The sequence below is a fragment of the Drosophila santomea genome, chromosome 3L, assembly GCF_016746245.2.
Source record: "Drosophila santomea strain STO CAGO 1482 chromosome 3L, Prin_Dsan_1.1, whole genome shotgun sequence".
Lineage (NCBI taxonomy): Eukaryota > Metazoa > Arthropoda > Insecta > Diptera > Drosophilidae > Drosophila > Drosophila santomea.
Window position 1 is genome coordinate 19,812,322 of NC_053018.2, and position 18,957 is coordinate 19,831,278.

At 44.2% G+C, this 18,957-nt stretch overlaps 4 protein-coding genes across 9 annotated transcripts; 2 read left to right on the plus strand and 2 right to left on the minus strand.

Moving 5' to 3' along the window:
- Positions 1-37: 37 nt before the first annotated feature.
- Positions 38-6,937, minus strand: LOC120448391. 3 transcript variants are annotated; one of them, XM_044006011.1, is made up of 7 exons: positions 6,851-6,937; positions 6,689-6,789; positions 5,862-6,628; positions 2,845-5,786; positions 887-2,760; positions 367-822; positions 38-308 (listed from the first exon to the last, which is right to left on the minus strand). In XM_044006011.1, the coding sequence occupies exons 1-7, from the start codon at positions 6,875-6,877 to the stop codon at positions 71-73; spliced, it is 6,405 nt and encodes a 2,134-aa protein (XP_043861946.1). In that variant the 5' UTR covers positions 6,878-6,937; the 3' UTR covers positions 38-70. The 3 variants fall into 3 exon arrangements, with proteins under 3 accessions (XP_043861946.1, XP_043861945.1, XP_043861944.1); XM_044006010.1 differs by having other exon boundaries at positions 887-5,783; XM_044006009.1 differs by having other exon boundaries at positions 887-5,786.
- A 274-nt stretch (positions 6,938-7,211) lies between these two features.
- On the minus strand, positions 7,212-8,725 carry LOC120449334 (hydroxyacylglutathione hydrolase, mitochondrial). 4 transcript variants are annotated; one of them, XM_039631737.2, is made up of 2 exons: positions 8,588-8,725; positions 7,212-8,154 (listed from the first exon to the last, which is right to left on the minus strand). In XM_039631737.2, exon 2 carries the CDS (start codon positions 8,120-8,122, stop codon positions 7,307-7,309), a length of 816 nt encoding a protein of 271 aa, XP_039487671.1. In that variant the 5' UTR covers positions 8,123-8,154; positions 8,588-8,725; the 3' UTR covers positions 7,212-7,306. The 4 variants fall into 4 exon arrangements, with proteins under 4 accessions (XP_039487671.1, XP_039487670.1, XP_039487669.1 ...); XM_039631736.2 differs by lacking the exon at positions 8,588-8,725 and adding an exon at positions 8,432-8,581; XM_039631735.1 differs by lacking the exon at positions 8,588-8,725 and adding an exon at positions 8,303-8,581.
- A 149-nt stretch (positions 8,726-8,874) lies between these two features.
- LOC120449335 lies at positions 8,875-10,063 on the plus strand. Its single transcript, XM_039631739.2, has one exon. The coding sequence runs from the start codon at positions 8,974-8,976 to the stop codon at positions 9,985-9,987; it is 1,014 nt and encodes a 337-aa protein (XP_039487673.2). The 5' UTR covers positions 8,875-8,973; the 3' UTR covers positions 9,988-10,063.
- Positions 10,064-14,410: 4,347 nt separating this feature from the next.
- Positions 14,411-18,676, plus strand: LOC120449681 (homeobox protein SIX6). The gene is made up of 4 exons (XM_039632292.2): positions 14,411-15,102; positions 16,264-16,658; positions 16,729-17,246; positions 18,380-18,676. Exons 1-4 carry the CDS (start codon positions 14,943-14,945, stop codon positions 18,483-18,485), a joined length of 1,179 nt encoding a protein of 392 aa, XP_039488226.1. The 5' UTR covers positions 14,411-14,942; the 3' UTR covers positions 18,486-18,676.
- The last annotated feature ends 281 nt before the right edge of the window (positions 18,677-18,957 follow it).

The window sequence follows — 18,957 nt, forward strand, 5'->3', positions numbered from 1 at the left end:
AAAACGAAGTCATTTATTTTATTTTAATACATTTTTATACAATATTTATTTTATACTCTAATATACAGATTTATTTCCTAAGGTACTGCTCGGGATCGGTAAGAAAGGCCTCCAGAAAGGGAATTCCCTTGGGCAGATACTGAATGTTTTCATTGAAGAGATGCAGTTCAGGGCGTAGGATGTCCGTGAAGGAAGTGTCTTCAATATTGCCAATTTCGATAAGGAAACTGATCTTCTCGAGACGCACAACGGGTTCCTGCTCGATGCATTTTCGTACTATCTTTCTGACAATAGTTCGATTTGCTTCTCTAAAAAGGGAACAATTAGTTAATAATGTATGTAAATACCACAGTAAGAACGACTTACCTTACAAGCATCGCCCTTTTCTGTGCTAGAAGGGCTAAAACGTTGTGAAACTTTTGCTTGACATCTGCAATTCTCCGATCAATGCCGTTGAGAAATTTTAAAAAAGCTCCCTCATCACTGCCATCGATCTCGTCTGCAGGATTCAGGGGCAGCCTGAGACTTAAGTGGAAGTTTAAAAAGTGTTCACGCGTTGACCATTGTTCCTTTGGAGTGGGCACCTCATTGTCTAATTCAATGGAACACACGCTAATGGTCGACTCATCCACCAAGTCTTCAATTCGGTAGTTTACCACGATTCGGAACGTGGTCAGCTGGCGGTGGTAAAATATCAATTGCTGGGACACTTTACGTTGGTAGTCGAATATCCAGTTGGGCTGCTGTTCGACCAGCAAGCGTTTGAGCCGTGTAAAGAAAGATTCCGGGGGTTTGGCTTTGGCCTTATGTTGTCCAGTTTGTCTGTTGAAGAAAAAAGTAAATGTTTAAGAAATATTTCAAAACTTCAAGTGCATACAGTACTTACATCTTGCACATTTCTAGAAGCGCCGCTTTGTTCCACTTGGTTGGCTCCTCCTCCACCCTGGTCTGCTCCATTGAATCGTCAGAGTCCTGGTTCCTGGACAGCCGAGCCTCCTCCTCGATCTCCCAGTAACTGTTCACATCCTTCCAAGACGGCTTCTGTCTTATATTGCGCAGCCGTTGCTGTTGCTTTGAAAAGTCCCACAATTTCTGGGGTGGCAGGATAAATGAATCGCTACTAAACCTCGTTTCGCTTAAAGTTTGATTGCAATTCGCGCACTTTCTGCAGGAGCCTTCGCTGCCAGCTTTTACCATTGCATTAAGCTGACCTTCGCAGATTTCAGATTTTAAGTGAAGCTTGTCTTGTTCTTGCTCCTCGTCCTCCTCGTCATCATCGTCTGTTTCCTCCGCCAGCGTGGAAACCAGACTTAGCTGCTCGTTGTCTATCTGGTGGGGCTGCTCCTTATCGTCGCCACCCAAAACTCCTGCGGCTGCAAATATTGTGGTGTTCCCGGTCAGGTTAATGAATTTTGAGTTCGTTGCGGCGTAGCTCTTGAAGGTTCTATCGTTGGAGCTGCCGCTCTCCCTATCGCTAGACTTGCGCTGCTCCTCCTTTTGCTCCTGGAAGTAATTGTGCACATCGGAGATTGTTATGGGTTTCTCCTCTAGATCCAAGTCATACGCTGATTTTCGCGGCAGCACCAGCAAATCAAGACCGCCCTGTCTGTCCAATTCAGTAACAACAGGATTATAGTCCCTTACTGGCTGCACCGACGCATCCAACTGCTCCACTGTAAAGGTCCTGCGTGATTTATTTGCCCGTGAATTCATCTGAATGTTTGTCGTTCCCCAAGCACCATCCTGATCGTCCTCCATTTCTGTATCAATGTTGCTATTCGTAAATAAATGTGTGTGTCGCTTCTTGGACTCTGGAAGATTTGGCGTGAGATGCGTGGGTAGGCGCTTTAGTTGACAGGGATTTTTCGGAGTGCCATCTCCCTCAAGATCTATCGGAACTGGTTGGTACATGGACAATTTTTTGCGATGAGAAGTCATGAGCACTCTTTTGTGAATCGGGGTTTTGCATATCTCCTCCTGATCCATAAATTCAGTCAACGACATTCCCGGCGTCATTGCGTTGAAGTCCGGACCCCTCGACCTGAATGCCGGACTTTGGAAGTCCATTGATTCAGACATAGCCATGGATTGATGGGTCCTAGCACTGGGAGAAGTGCCCATCTCTTCCTTTTGAACGGACTCGTTGGGTGAATTAATATTTACTTCTGGTTTTTCTGATTTTTTAGAAACTTGTCGTTCAATTGGGGGGTAGCTATCACCAAAACTCCCCTCATCCTCTTCCATGGGTTCTGATAACAGTACTGTACGTCTTCTGGATGACGGAGCCACGGAAACCAGGCTCTCTCTGGGTAAAGTCACCTCCACGGCTTGTGACAGCTGTGGCCCTTTGGAGACCAAATCCTCCGTGATGGGCTCCGCTGAAACCTTTGAACCCATTGATTTCATTTCCGAATTTCCAGTATGTTGAGCGGATACATCTGCTATGGACTCGGACAAAAGCAGCGTAGTTCTGCCCTTGACCACCGTTTTAGATTCATTATGCTGTGGGTGTGGAATATAATCCTCCTCAATGGGCACCGGTATATGAAAGGTTTGTCTTGTTTTGGCACCTGTATTCCTCAATCCACCAAACTTTGGTACATTTATAGTTTCCAATTGTGATTCATTGGTGTTATTTTGCTTGGTCATACTATGGATACTCATATCTTCTTCGATGGGCTCTGCCAGGGTAAGAGTCTGTCTGCATCTAGATCTCAGAGGTCCAACTGAAGAGCTTTCGTCTTCGGCTCTCAAATCCTCCTGAATAGAATCATGCGAGATAAGGGTGTTTCTCGGCTTCTGGTGGAGGTGGTTTGCGGGTTCCGAATCTTTTTTTAAACGCTCTGCCTTAGAAAGAGTTTGAGCCGACTCGGAAAATTGATGTTTAGCTATTTGATCAGTAATAGAAAAAATAGCATTTTCAATGGGTTCCGCGAATGATTGAATAATTCTGGCAGTCACAGATAACTCCTTAGAATTTTCCAGCGGTTTACGTACGTCCAAATCCTCTTCAATGGGTTCAGCATTTATCAGCGTGTGGCGTCTTGAGTGCTCCCGAGTGATCTTACCTTTAGGAACAGTATGTGGCTTCGGCTGATCCTTTGACTGATTGAACACATCTTCCTCTATAGGCTCTGCCATCAGCAGAGTTTGACGCGGTTTGGTTGGCTGGCGAGGGTTTTCGAATACCATTTCGTCAAAAGATTCTTTCTTAAATCCCGTGCGGTTAGATTTATAATGAGATTGACTGATTTTGTCAGCGATAGACGTATTACTCTCTTCTTCTATCGGTTCCGCCATCAGAATGGTCCGCCTCGGTATTAGGGTCCTATTGGTGCTGATATTCTTTCTCTTCTCTTCGTTGAGCGGGTCGTTAGTTAGTACTTCTTCAATTGGTTCGGACATCAGAAGAGTGTGTCTTGCTTTGGAAGTCGAAGAACCTGTGGTGTTGCTATGCACCACATTCGCAAGTGAATTAACTCCCGGCTCTCCAACATCTTCTTCAATGGGTTCTGCCATGATAAGCGTTTGCCTTGGCTTGAATCTTTGTTGTCTAGCTGATCCAGTCTCCCTTCCAGCTGACAGGTTCTTCTTGATTTTCTCATCGTTGAATGGTTCGTTAGTTAGTTCATGTTCAATTGGTTCGGACATCAGAAGAGTGTGTCTTGCTTTGGAAGTCGACGAATTTGTGGTGTTACTATGCACCATATTCACAAGTGACTTAACTCCCGGCTCTCCAACATCTTCTTCAATGGGTTCTGCCATGATAAGCGTTTGCCTTGGCTTGAATCTTTGTTGTCTAGCTGATCCAGTCTCCCTTCCAGCTGACAGGTTCTTCTTGATTTTCTCATCGTTGAATGGTTCGTTAGTTAGTTCATGTTCAATTGGTTCGGACATCAGAAGAGTGTGTCTTGCTTTGGAAGTCGACGAATTTGTGGTGTTACTATGCACCATATTCACAAGTGACTTAACTCCCGGCTCTCCAACATCTTCTTCAATGGGATCTGCCATGATGAGCGTTTGCCTTGGCTTGAATCTTTGTTGTCTAGCTGATCCAGTCTCCCTTCCAGCTGGCAGGTCCTCCTGAATACGTTCTTCTTCAATGGACTCAGAGAATAATTGAGTATGCCTCGATTTTGGTCGCTGCTTCTTAGATGATTCATCTATTGCTTTTTGGGACACTATTGACTTATTCTTTAGCATTGGAAGACACATATCCTCCTCCAAAGGTTCTGACATACGAATAGTTTGTCTGGACTTGGTGATCTTATTTATGTCGTCCTCTCCAGGTTTGCTATTATTATAAGTTTGTGGATCTTTACTGTTACATTCGGAGTCCTCCTCCATTGGTTCTTCGACCAGGAGAGTTTGTCTAGCTTTGGATTTGTTTTTCGAAGTGAAACTTTTGCCTTGGTTTAGTTGACTGTATTCCAGAGGTCCTGTCTTGTTTCTTTTCAAATCAAATTCTGGTGGATTTTTCTGATTTCGAAATAGTTCCTCTTCCATGGGCTCTTCTAACAAAACAGTTTGCCGACCCTTGGATTTGTTTTTTTGATGCGCGAAATCTTTGAATGATAAGTGCTTGTCTGAAATGACTTCCTCCTCATCCAGAGGTTCCGCTAAGTGCAAAGTCTTTCTTTTGGAATTGTGAACAATTTTACTACTCATTTCCTCTTCCATGGGTTCCTCTAATAGCAGGGTTTTCCTCGCTTTGATGTCGTTATTTCTAGGGGAAACATTTTTAATAGGTAACATTTTACTTTGGTTTAACGTTTCTTCCAGTGCTTCTGCTAAATAAAGTGTATGGTCCACTTCGGATTGACGTGTTTCTCGGGGAGCCGCGTTGTGCTTTATATGTAAATCCTTGAGAGGACTAATGATGTCCTCCTCCATGCTTTCCTGCATCAAAAGCGTCTCCCTGCGTTTGGTTTTAGTGAAGGCCCAACCGGTGTGTTTTTGGTTGGTGTTCTGCTCGTTGGTTGTGGATTTTTCGTAGATAGTCTCCTGCGTGGTAACCGAAATCTCCTTCCTCACGTACGTAGACTTCGTAGCTTCATGATCCATGGATTCATTTAGATGCACGGTGCGTCGTGTGGGAACAGTTTTCAATTCAGGAATAGCAGGATAATCTATCTGACTCATCTGCATTACTTCAGCCACAAAATCAGTTTTACGAGGCTTGGAACTCGGAATCGGTTGAAAGTCCTGACTTAGCGTAGGATATTCCAAATTCAACTCCGGGTTTTCGTAAGTGGTCTCCCTCCTCGTCGAGTTCTTCGACGTATTTCTCGACTGGGTTTCGTCGCCCAATCTGGCATGAGCCAAGAAGTTGGTATTGTCAAGCATCATCTCATCCGCCTGGGACAGTCGATACTTTTGCTTCTCATCCACCACCTTCAGTTGCTCGTTGTCCTTTCGAACTGGACTTGTTTTCGTCGGCGACAAGGTCATGTTCTCACTGAAATTTAACGCTCCTCGTGGCATTATGCTCCTTATATCCTTCTTTGGACTTCTATCGTCTGGTGCTTCCTCTTCCAGGCCACGCCAAAATCTATTTTTCTTGTCCTTGCGATCCGTTGTCGGCGTTTTTGGCCCATTTGGAAATATCTGGATCTTACCCGCCTCTAGGTCTTCGTTGAGTTGACGGAAATTGAGTTTTTTGCTTATGTTTTTCCCCGAAATCATGTCGAATGGTATCAGCATGGACTCATCTCTCGTAAAGTTCATGGTGCTGTTGAGGCTCTCGAATGAGTTTGATGGCGAACGATCTCGGTCATTGGAAACTGCTAAATAAAGTGAAATAACCCAAAGCATACTCAATAGAAACTCTTTTAAAGGAAGTTAATTATGATAACACTAACCATTCAATGGGAGTAATACACCTCCAGTTGCTCCATTTTTTTCATTCTTGGTTTCCTCTATATCTATGAAAAGCGATTTCTGCGCCGGTGTTTTTGTCTGGTTTTTGGTAAACTCGCGCATCTCCCTCACAATGCTGTCGTCTTCCAGCTCCATTGAACTTTGCTGAGCTGGAGGATACAGAGTTGTAACAGGAGCTGGAGCGGAAACCGGAGCGGGAGCAGCATGAGCAGGAGCAGAAGGAGTAGGATCAGTAAATCCCAATGGCGTGATGTCCATGAAGGAGTCACTCACAGCCTTGACCGCTGGCGTGTGTACCCCCTTTTCTCTCTCTTTTGGTGGCAATTTGAAGGAGGATTCCTCACAAACGCTTGGCGGGATTTGAATGCGGTTTACGAGAGATCCGGACATCAGATCCATGGTCTTGTCCCCCAACTGCCGGTCGCTGAGACTGATTTGCAACAGTTTTCGCTCCTCGGAGGACAAGCAAAAGGACACAGCGGAGGAGGTGGTCTTCCTGGATTTGTCCATCATTTCGCAAGACAACAGCGTGAAATCAACGCTGTTCTGAAGATTCACGGACAGGTCGACACGCTCCCGCTCACAAACGCTGCGCAAGGGAATGTTCTCCTTGTCGGCAGCTTCGGGAACCTTTGCAACTGAAGTTGATCCTATTAAGCATTTCGATCCCGAGCTGTCCTCAGCATGGTTTTCCGACACCTCGTATGAGTCGTCCCAGTTGTTGGTCTCCTTGGTGTTGACAAATTCCCTATGTAAGAAAGGATGGTGAGCGTTACATATCGCATATATCTACTCGTACTGTACGTACCTGACGGATTTCTTGCCACTGAAACTGATGCGTCGCTTGATTTGTTGTTTGATCGCGGATGTTGTGGTCGTCTCATCTTCTTTGGTCGGCGCCTTGCGCAACTGCAAGAAGTGTAGATTTACCATGAGTTCGTCTTACTAAATAAATTTTCGAAAAACCCACCGAACTTCTCCGTTTGTTTGCGTTCATCGCGCTATGCTGTTAACTTGTTTTTATTTCAAAATCACATTGGACAGACGCCGCGATTTCTGTGTTAATGGCAAAACGGGGCTGCCAGATCGTTGGCGGAAAGTCGCTAAAAATACCAAAGGTGATTTCGATTAATTTAAAATGGACTAACGCCTAACCCAAACCGTTACAATTCAAACAAGGACGAATTTGGTAAAAATTTACATTTTAAAAATGTTAAAAATTCATTTCTCTGTAAATATAGTTGGATCAGGCAGCGAAATCAATTACTTCTGACTATATACATTCATACAACAACACGATAAAATGTTCTATATTCTGGATTTCCAAAACATTTTTCATTATCTGCACTTCACATATAGCGTTAATTTTATTAACCATCAAAATCCAATATTAAATCACAAGTTTCGAAATGATCGAGAAAACCGATTAGGCCTTAAAGGTGTCCTTTTCCTTGCGCAGCTTGCCCATGGTGACGATGGGATCGGTGGCTCCGCCGGCGTGCTTCTGCACCGTGGCCTCGTGCACTCGCATAAAGGGGTTCCAGGACTTCTCCTCGCCAATGGTCGACGGAACAGTGGGATCCTGGGAGGCGCGCCGGTGCTTGGCCCACTCGATCCTCTGCTGGATGAGCTCATTGTCGGGCTCCACGTGACGGGCAAAGCTCATGTTCTGCAGCGTGTACTCGTGGCCACAGAAAACCTTGGTGGTGTCCGGCAAAGCGGAGAGCTTTGTGCACAGTGCCTCGTACATTTCCTCGGGAGTGCCCTCGAAGAAGCGTCCGCATCCGCCCTGGAAAAGGGTGTCGCCGGTGAAGACGGCTCCCTCGCCACTCCCCTCCGGCGCGGTGACATGGTAGCAAATGTGGCCGGTGGTGTGGCACGGAGTGGACAGGCACTTCACATTCAGAGCGCCTATGGTGAAGGTGTCGTCCTGCTGCACCCTTTTGTTCAAGGCACCAATGCGGTCATCGCCGCCATACACATCCAGCTCCTTCTCCCACAGCTTGACGAGCTTCTCATTGCCACCAGCGTGGTCCCAGTGATGATGGGTGGTGAGCACCTTGCTGAGGGTCAGCTGCTGCTCCTGCACCGTCTTGATGACCAGCTCCGGTTCCACGGGATCCACGACGGCCGCCTCGCGCGTTTTCGTGTCCACAATCAGATACATATAGTTGTCCTGCAGGGCCGGCAGGATCTTGATCTCCATGCCCTCCAGCTTCACGTCCTCCAAGGTGCTGTGCATGCCTCTAAAGCCGACTTTGCGTAGTTTTTGCACTGTAACGAGGCGATGGTTTCACATTTAGATGGCCCAACAGATAAGCACACTGACTAACTACAGACGAACATAAAAGCGTAGATATTTGGAAATGTAAATGCAGCGCAGGCAGAGATTAGATTAAACACATATGTACGGATAGATTACGCTTGACGAGACTTGGACAGATGACGGGCACAGCCAGAAACCGCCGCTGAATCGCTCCGAAACCAGGGGAATCCGCTCGAGCCATTGTCCGCCAGGAACGCAGGAGCAGTTTCAGATTGCTGGACGAACCTCGGAAGTAGGTGGCCGTCAACTGGGTCTCCACTGTGGTGGCCACGCTGCGCCATGCGGAGGCGATCATTCCGGCTGTGTATGCTTTCTCTATTTGTCTAGCTAAACAGAAAAGCGTGTGCGATTTGATATGAATTAATTATGGCTCCTAATTACAGTTGTATTTTTTTTTTCCAATTTGCTCCGTTCAAGCGAGTGTGACCGTTTGCCGGCCGGTAGAAAAATCAGTGACAAAGTACTATATCTACCGAGAATATACCGAATGGTACCAGCAGAATTAGTGTTGACGCAAACCGGAAATGAAAAGTATCCCTGCAATCGCCTCGCACCTTAGAATTAATTTTGAAATTAAAATATATATTCTTGACACTAACCCAAAAAGTATCTGTTCTTTTTTATGTTAGAAAGCTAATAAGTTTAAAATGTCGTACTTTTCGGCACGCTAAGCTTAAGTTGAATCTAAAAAATTCACATCTCTCGATCGAAAAATATGTCAGTTAGATTTGAAGGCGCACGACATTAGTTTAAAACATAAAGTCACCATGTCCGAATCAACCGATCCCCAATGCTCCACCTCCAAGTCCAACCTGATCAAAGTGAATCATGTGGGCGTAACGGCCAAGCTGCATTCTCCCCTAAAGAAGATCTTTCCCCGGTTGAACTCCTCCAGCGATTCCGACGCATACCAAAACAGTCAGACCCAGTACAACATGTTCAAGGATGTGGCGTGTGGCGAGATGACCGCGTCCACGGATTCCGGCAGCTCGCCACACACTCTGTACGAGATGCACGCCGAACCGGAGAAGAGTCTGCTCAGCCTGACGAAGAACAAGCCCCAAAGGATCGAGTTCCAGCGCTACTCCAAGCGGCGACCTCACATGCTCGTTCCAACGAAATCTGCTCCCAAGGCAAAGGCTCGCACCAAGTCCCACAAAGCATCGCAGGCGAAGAAGCAGAAAGGTGGCTTCTTGGACCGTTTGGTGGAGTCGCTGGACAAGATGTGCAAGTGCCAGCCGCAGAGCCAGAAGTCCATTATCGATGATTTGCCGGAGCCGCAGTGGAATCGCAAGGAAGCCAACCGGCACACCTGCATCGGCATCTATCCCTTCGAGCACGGATGCGCCGATTATCTCAGCACCACGGACACGCATCCGAAGATCAATGCCATTGTCCTGGCCGACCGAGCCACCACCTATGCCACCCACTTCTGGGCGGAGCTCTTCGGCTTGCTGCACATCGCCGTGGCCTTCGTGGTGGCCTTCATCCTGCAGAGCTACCGATTCGTCCTCTACTCCCTGGTGAACACCCTGATCGTTGGACTGCTACACATGACCGCGGACTACATGCTGAAGCCCCTTCTGACCATGCTCTTCAACGGTTACCTTCAGCCGCCTCTGATTTTCCTATACAATGTCCTGTGTTCCGCGAGGGACATCCTCGAACCGGTGGCCACCACCCTGAACAACTTTATGAAGCCGCTGGCCACAGTTGGGGGCAGTATTCGAATGGTGGACGTCAACTACCGCCAGATCCATAAACAGGCCAAAGATGTTTGACTTTCGTTTTGTTTGCTGTTAAATTGTTATTGAGTTTTATCGTTATATAATATAGTTCTTTTATTTGAATCAACAATGGCATTTAAATAGTATTATTTCAGCTAAAAAAAAGAAAAACTTAAATGGGTTCCCCTACTAAATATCCTAAACAGACATATTTTCATTCCCATTCTGTTTCGTCGCTGGCAGTTCGGTTCCACTCGTTCCAAGGGGCGGAGCCACAACAACCCCTAAAACTTGAAGAAGTTTTTCCACCAACTTCCCCTTCCCCTCGCAACCAGCGCACAATATTACGCACATTCCAAAACCTTCTCGGATTACATTGTTTTTCTCGTTTCACAGAAGTGTAGGCATGGTGACACACCCCTGCCCCTTGGAAAACTTAGGGGTAAGTTCGGGCTCAATTACGCTGAATGAAACATTTATGATTTATTTGCTCATTTTGCGGCAAGGGAAAGCATATGTCCAAAATAAAAAATACAAAATACACTAATTGTGTCCCGCGGGAATTTCGCTTCGCTGTGGATAATTAGTTTTCAATTTTGACTTAATAAAGGCGATACCAGAATAAATTATATAGTCAATAAGAAGCTGGGCATAATATATAGAACTTGAATATGAATAGAATAAGATTTTTAATAATTTGTTCTCTTTGCATTGATGACAAACACCCGTCAGTCCTGGGAAACCAAGTGGTGAATGGTGTTCTGATTTTATCTCAGCAACCTCCGTTCTTCATCCTTCCAACTTCATTCATTTTTGGCCAAAATTTCCCAAGAACTCTCCGTACCAATCGAAGAATGTGATCTAGATGATGAAAATCAGTTGCCATTCTGGTCAGGTTTCCGACTTTCAATAGAATTCCTATTCAGAAAGTGAACTGCAATCAATTATCATATTCAAATCTAGCCAGGTACACTGTGTACACAAATAGCTGAAGAGTATTAAGTGGAAAAGTTGTAGTTTGTTGTTTATCGCTCGAGTTGAGAAAGGAAACGCCAGCGAAGCTTTCATTAATGAGAACAATGAGCTGGTTGCCAACTAAGGATCGTCTTACACCCCTTTCCGAGTTCTCAATGGGGAAGTGGACTGGACCCATGCCACTCCCCCGCCCAATTAGCCGTGGAAATTGTTTGGTGTTCGAGAATCGAGAATCCCAGCATATGTTCGAAATTAATGAAGGAAAGTCGCGACTCGCGATTGATTGATTTGCGTTACTAAGTGGCGGGGAAGACTTGGAACTGCTCTCCTGGTTTTTCTGCCTTTGAAGAGCATTAATTTGAGTGTCTCGTGTTGTCTCCGAAATTAAATACGCCAGCCACGTATTTTTGACCCATGAAGACCCACGACATAGCTTCTGAAATATTTTATTAAACAAGTTATTCTAAATGAGCGTCAGCAAATATTTATAGCATAGTATAGCCTAAACAGAACATTCTGTGTAGACTTAGCCAATTGGAATTATTTATTATTATTTTGTATTTTATTCATTACATTGGTTGTACTTCATTGGATCTCTAGCTTCCAAATCGCAATAATTGGATTGTCCTGCGATGTCTCTATAAACACCTTTGTGTGCAACGCGCAATGCACAAAACATTTTCCAGCTAAAGGTGCGAAAATCATTTGGCATCGCCAGACAAACTCCCACACAATTCCCATTATTGTGTGATCGACAGGATAAAGGAATCCTGCGAGTGAATGGGAGCAGACGGGATAGCGACAAGGTGACACCTTACAAAACGCTTTGTTGCGAGTTTCGGGATTACAGATGGTAAGCTGTTTTCTGCTCTATTTTCTGGCCCGAATCTGGAATTTCGGGATTAACCGGGCAGGTTGTCCCTTCTCTTGCCGCAGGATGATGACGTTTGCTAAATATCCTGGAGAGTCCTGTCTCTTTTTGCGAGAAGTTAAGCAATTTGTTGAGCGTCGACAGGCGCAACAATAGGCTACAATGGAAAGCCATTGAAAAACTATTGAAAACGATGGGCTGGCCAGCCACAAATGGTTATGCAAGAAGTTACTAGGGAACACATAAATTCGAGAGTAGCTGTACGGATTGTCGTATGGAAAATTGAGTAATAGTTGCAGATTATCGCAAAGTGCTTGGAAATTCCGGGTATTTAGGGGGTATTATAATGCTGGATGATGCAAAAAGTGGGAACTGAGTTGAAACGTGAGGAGCTACTTAAAAAGTATTAGCCAGGAAGTACTTCTGTATAAAGGAAATGCGGATTAGCTAGATTTCAGATGGATAACAAACAATTTAGCACTGGCAAAAGGTGAGTTTCTTAACATTAATATTTTACTTATTATACATATTATATGTAAATGAAAATCATCTTTCGAATTTGTTTACCCTTCTTTAGATCCAAGCTCTATTTCGCTACAATACATATATTTCCATCCTCAAGTTTTCTATTATTTCTCGCCTCAAACTTTTAGTACTTTCGAATGCCTTTTATGCGCTTGAATTTTTTTGAAACAGACACCAGGCGACCGAGTGAGAAATTCAGCTTGGCTCAGCTAAACACGATAGTGTGGGAACCAGGAGACGCGTTTTCGCAAAGCTTAAAGAATCGTTAAATATATAAAATAAGGCTTCGTTTGTTTGCATGCGATGCCTAAGTCCTGACACGTGATTTTAATTTAAATAATGGAATTAGCGCGGATGGGATTACAATCCTTCCACTGCGGTCAATTAAAGGGCACACCTCTGCAAAGGGGCGTTGCTTGGCAACGGGTCAAATTGGTTCAACAACGTGTCCTGAAAGTGTAATAAAATATACGTGTATTCAAATAAACCTTTCCTAAACATTAACTACATATAACTAGTCCATATATTGGAAATTATTTACGAGGGAACAGTGAGTATATACAAATAAACTTATACTTGTATTACTTATATAAATGCAAATATTGGAAATAATCCAGAAGGCAAAAGTATTTAGTGCCAGGATATGTGAGGAAATCAAGTAAAATTCCCATTCAAAGGCAGTCCGCTGCTCGCCATCACAATCAACAGAATGTTTTCATATGTCAATAAAGCACTTCTAGGACTGAAAAACATATTACAAAACTGCTTAATCCCCGAGTAAGTGGACCTAATCCGCCATAGCGCTCGACACCTGTGCGATCGAGAGTTGAGGGGAGAGAGGGGATGTGAGCTGTAATATTGTGCGGGGAGTGTTGATGATTTCGGTGTGACAAATCTGGGTTTTTGGGACTGTGTCGAGGGGCATTGCGAGTGTGACGAAATCGTCAACCCTCCCGGCCCGGCTTGGTGCTTAATGAATTCCCTGTCGACAATTCCCTTACAATCACAATCCATCCGAGGAGTGCTCCTGTTTCTGTGGCTGTTCCTGTACCTATTCCTATGCCTGATGCTGCTCCTGTTCCTGTTCCCGTGGGCAACGGAATTGTTTGGCCTTTTTGTGGATTGTCACCTTTGTCATGTCAGTTTATTTCATTTTATTCCATCACACCATTTTGCGCTGAATGCTGAATGCAGTCGAGAGCAGCGCTTTGTAATTGAAATTTGATCGCATTGGATGCGCAGCAGAAGGAATTTTCCCAAACTCAGCCTCAGTCGAGCATCAGATTGCATCGCGTCTGACTTCATACCTATTGCATACATAGACAAATTCAAGTTTGGAATGAATTATTTCTTTAATGGCTAATAAAAATGTGGAAATTATTCAAGAAAATATGAACACAACATTATCAACTTTTAGAATGCATTATCGGTACACCTTAAGTTTAAGGAACACACATATGTATATATATGTATGCATTATTTAAATTTACTCATTAACATGTTTTAATTTAAGTTAATTAAAATAGATACCTGAGTATTTAAATGTTCAAGAAGTCGTTATAAATAGTGATTTAGTCTACGAAATATTATTTTATTTTAGATAAAAGACTTGAGCGAGTCTTTAAGGCTCTTAACATATTTTTATTTCAACTAAACCTTTAGTTGCATAGCAGTAACTTAGTAATTTAAGGCATCTAAAGTTCCAGCTCAAGAAGGTCATCTGTGTGAGATGAGCTCTTAACTGCTCGGAAATTAAGCAATATCACAGAAACCCGATGTAAATTCCAAGAAACAGCACACGGCAATCATCAGACACCCTCGAAAACGCTAATGAGGTCATGATGTTTGCCAATCCAAGACCCATTACGCCCCTAGATAGCAAAAACGAGACAAAGGCAAAGAAGTTTTGGGACAAAATGGCTACGGACTGCCGACTGCCACGCCCTCCGCCCGCGGACGGGAAGCGGAAACGGAACCACCCCTAAATTGGCGGCATTGCAGCCAGTAAGCGGCGGCCACCCCTCATGACCACTCGTTCCGCAGGCCGACGGAACGGAATGGAACGGAACGGAATGGCACGGAACACACCCTTGGAATGCAGTTTTCGCTGGCTTGCAGTCGAGTTTGAAGAGCGGTCGCGTCAAGTCGCTGGGAAGAATCGGTCCGGGAAATATCTAAGTAAATTCAAAGTTCCTGGGAGGGATACTACAAAATAGTAAGCGAGCAGAATATCCAGTCAGCAACAAGTATAAAATAGGAGATGTTCATATCTATACTTAGATAAAAATTCGTGCAAGAAATGAACGCAATTAGTGATTCAACTGGTCAAGTCAAAGCAACAAAAATCGGGATTAACCGAGTGATTTGAATATCGAAGTCCCGTCCAGTCAACTTAAGCTTAAAAGGACAGTTTAATTGCCCTTAAGTTTCAAAGTAAACCAAGGCCATTGAAGCAGTTACCAAAGTGCAAAGTAAATGAGTAGAGCAAACACTGTAGTTCTATAAAATGTATAATGTGGAACGAAAACTAAAATGATAATCTAAAATAAATATAAAAACCAAGAAAGAAAAGTATAAACCACCTCATATAATTTAACAACCAATCCGAACGTTGTTCAGTAACTCGGTGAGGTGCACAATGTTTGAGAAGAACATGGACGGTAACAATCTGTCGGTCTCCATCGGCGGTGACCTGGACTCGACGAGTTCCGGCGGCACATCCTCGGATCACTCGGCTGTCCAGCAGGATAACCTCAGCTCCCCGATGGCCTACGGATCACTCTTCCTTCCAAACGCTGGTGAGTCCGCCTTGGTGTACTGCACCCATCGGATCCAACTAGGTCTAGTCTTATCGGTGCAAATAGTCCAGAGACAAGAGACCCAGGGTATCGTGTTTCGGGACAGAGGCGTCAATGAGGCGCTGCATAAACAATTAAAGCCTGGGACTTTTATTCTGCTGAGCAGCACACATTTTTGATTTTTGAGGACTGCATGGATAGGGTGCATGTTGTGGGTAATGCAGTTATGTCGGGCAGTTTATTGCGTCACATATAAAATGTTTTTATGCTTATTGTGGTCCGCTTTATTGAATTTAACTCACAACGTTAAAGCTAAAAAAGATATCAAATCATGTTACTCATTTTCAATAATTAAAATAGTCGCCTATGATTACCGCTCTTTTTTAACCATTTTAAGATGGTTTCCAACGCTTTATTTTATCTCTGCGAATTCTTGTTTTAATATGCCATTTCTAAAATTGTTCAATACCATCAATTGCCCTAAAATGTTTGGTTTAAGCTTAAAGTGATCTAAGTAATCCTCTACATAGTTTTTTTCATACTAACTACGCACCTCTTCAATTTCCTTTTCGCAACGAAAGGGTATCCGACATTAGGGAAGGGCACCCGCAGTTCGCCCATCAATTAAAATGTATTTAATGTTATAAGATTTACATATTCACAACTGCATACCCGCACACATTTAGCTGTGTAAAGCATATCGCATTTATTTATTTGCCGATGTCTCTTTCGGGCTCAATATGATCCACAGTGGCAGTCCCCTTCGTCTGAGGTGTCGAAAGACTGCGATCGTTCTGGTCATGTCGGGTATTCGATTAGTCACATCTGAGTTTGGGGTCCCCGGGGAAAGCGGGGCTTTCATTGACCACCATGGAAGTGGCACGTGGGAAAGAACGAAGAAGTGGCTAATCCGAGGTGTCACATAGATGTAATCACTACAATCGGATTGCTTTGCAAATCTGCAAGACGAACTCAACTAGAGGCCCCAGAAATTGAACTACTTGGCCACATGCTAGATTATGCGATCCAGAGTTCCACAACCTTAAGCAGAATATTAATTACTATTTAAATAAGTGTTCCAACATTGAACCACATTTGGCACGTTTTAGAACTAAGTTTAAGACATTTGATTGACAAAAGCTTCCTACATTCAATACTCAGGTTATCGGGGCAACCTGTCATGCAAAACGGTTCTGCAGCTAGATAAGTTTGCACCCTATGAGGGCGTGGAAAAGGATCACCTGCTGGAGCGGCGCTTCCAGGACATCACCAATGACTATGACAAGTCCCCGCCGCCCACCGCCTCGACCACGCCCACGCACTATCCCAGCCTGAATAGCATTATATTCGAGAACGGGAGCAGTGGAAACCTGGGAGACCTCAACGGGAACACGAAGACGGATCTATGCGGCGGCTTACAGAGAACTGGCGGTGGATTGGGGGGCAATTCCGGGAGTGGTGGTCACCTCATATCCAATCTCACAGCCGCCCACAACATGTCCGCAGTGAGCAGCTTTCCCATCGACGCCAAAATGCTTCAGTTCTCCACGGATCAGGTAGGATCCGTATAGGATACATATGTCTCCTTGACTCTTCAGTTGTACATAGTGCTGTTCATTTCCCCAGATCCAGTGCATGTGCGAGGCACTGCAGCAGAAGGGCGACATCGAGAAGCTGACCACATTCCTCTGCAGCCTGCCGCCCAGCGAATTCTTCAAGACCAACGAGAGTGTGCTGCGAGCCCGCGCCATGGTGGCCTACAATCTGGGCCAGTTCCACGAGCTCTACAACCTGCTGGAGACGCACTGCTTCTCGATCAAGTACCACGTGGATCTGCAGAACCTCTGGTTCAAGGCCCACTATAAGGAGGCCGAGAAGGTGCGCGGCCGTCCACTTGGCGCAGTGGACAAATACCGTCTGCGCAAGAAGTATCCCCTGCCCAAGACGATCTGGGATGGCGAGGAGACGGTCTACTGCTTCAAGGAGAAGTCGCGGAACGCCCTCAAGGACTGCTATCTGACCAACCGCTATCCCACCCCCGACGAGAAGAAGACGCTGGCCAAGAAGACCGGCCTCACGCTCACCCAGGTCTCCAACTGGTTCAAGAACCGCCGCCAGCGGGACCGCACGCCCCAGCAGAGACCGTAAGTTGATAATTCAAAATATCATTTTATACCACCCATAAAACCCACTGAATAACTTAATAACTAACTATAATTTAAATTCCTTTTGAACAACACTACCAATAGGTTCATATTTCTTAAACACAAAGTAGTAGGATTTTCCTTATTTTAGGAACCCAAAAATTCATCAGTTGCCAACTGTTAACACTATCTACTATCTACATATACTTTCGATTAAAGTGTAATTGGAGTTTCTTAAAATTTCCCAAAACAAACATTTTGAAAAGAGCTAATAGAACTATGTACATTATTCGCCATTCATACTTACCACACAGCTATTACCACTTGAAGAGTAGTTACATTTCTTTACATTTCCCTGAACTTGAGCCAACGCAATGCGTTAAAAGACGAATCTAGCCCCGGCATGGTAATTTCCATTTCCTCATAACTCGTAAAACAATTCATTCAACACTTGAGCGTGTTTCGCCCCAGAACAGAACTTCGAAATCCGAACGAATATAATCAATTCTTTTGGAATTGGCATTAAAATCGTTTGTAAGTGACCGTGCCATACCGTATAGCACTTGTGCCTCTAGTCCGCCCACTTGAGCGTGTTTTATGTCCAATTTCGGCCGGCTCCTTGCACGGTCCTCTGCATATTTATAGAGCCCAGGGACTCGGGACGTGCCCGACTCCTAACGCAGCGCATGCGTGTAGCATGTGCCCCTCATCCTCATCCTCATCCTCCTTTTCATTCTCATGCTCAACCTCACACTCGGCGGCGTCCGCATCCCGCTGGTTGATCGCTTGGCCTCTCCAGGGCGTCAAATTGCAGCACCCATACCATATCCCATATCCCACACCCGAGCTCGCAAGTGGAGTAAATGTGTTCTTTTTAGCTGTTCGGGAATACACAGTCGCACTTCCAAAACTAGAACCATTTGGAGTGCGCACAGGAATCTTAAAAAATGGAGTCATGGGGATGGAAAAATATTACTTCACTTCTTTGGTTAATTATTAAGGGTTTTTTGAGCTATTCAAAGTAGGGGTGATTCAATGTATATTTTTAGAATTACATTTATAATCAAATTAAATTAGAACAAATTAATAAAACAAATGAAAAAACTAATCGATCGCTCTCTGTTCAATTTTAGTGACATAATGTCGGTGCTGCCCGTGGGCCAACTGGATGGCAATGGATTCCCGCGCATGTTCAATGCGCCCAGCTATTATCCCGAAACGATTTTCAATGGGCAATAAACTGCGATCCGAGCGAGGCTGTTTTCGTGTAAATAGAGTGTAATGCGTTTTATGTTAGGACAAAGGCAAATGGAAAGTGGTCATCAAATGGCCATCTTTGTTAGCTGTAGAATTAACTAATTTTGCTTTATGTATTGTACAACTTGAATAATAAACAAATGACAGTAGATCAATAAACTTGAATTACATTTGTGCGTGCTCTATTTGAAAATAATTTAATTTCGGTAAAAAAAAAATATTTGAAAAATAAAAGATAAAAGGAAAATAAACGTTTTTTATCAAACCCCAAAATGGATAAGATATCATTTTTATGGACAAAATAGGCTACTATTTGGTTTAACCAGAAACAATAGAAAATTCTCATATAGTTTATATTGGTCCTTGGATATTTGGTTTCTTTTCTAGGACAAAAAGAAAATAAGCCTTTGTAACCCACCCTTTTTATTAATAAGAATCTGAGGACTTTAAATCT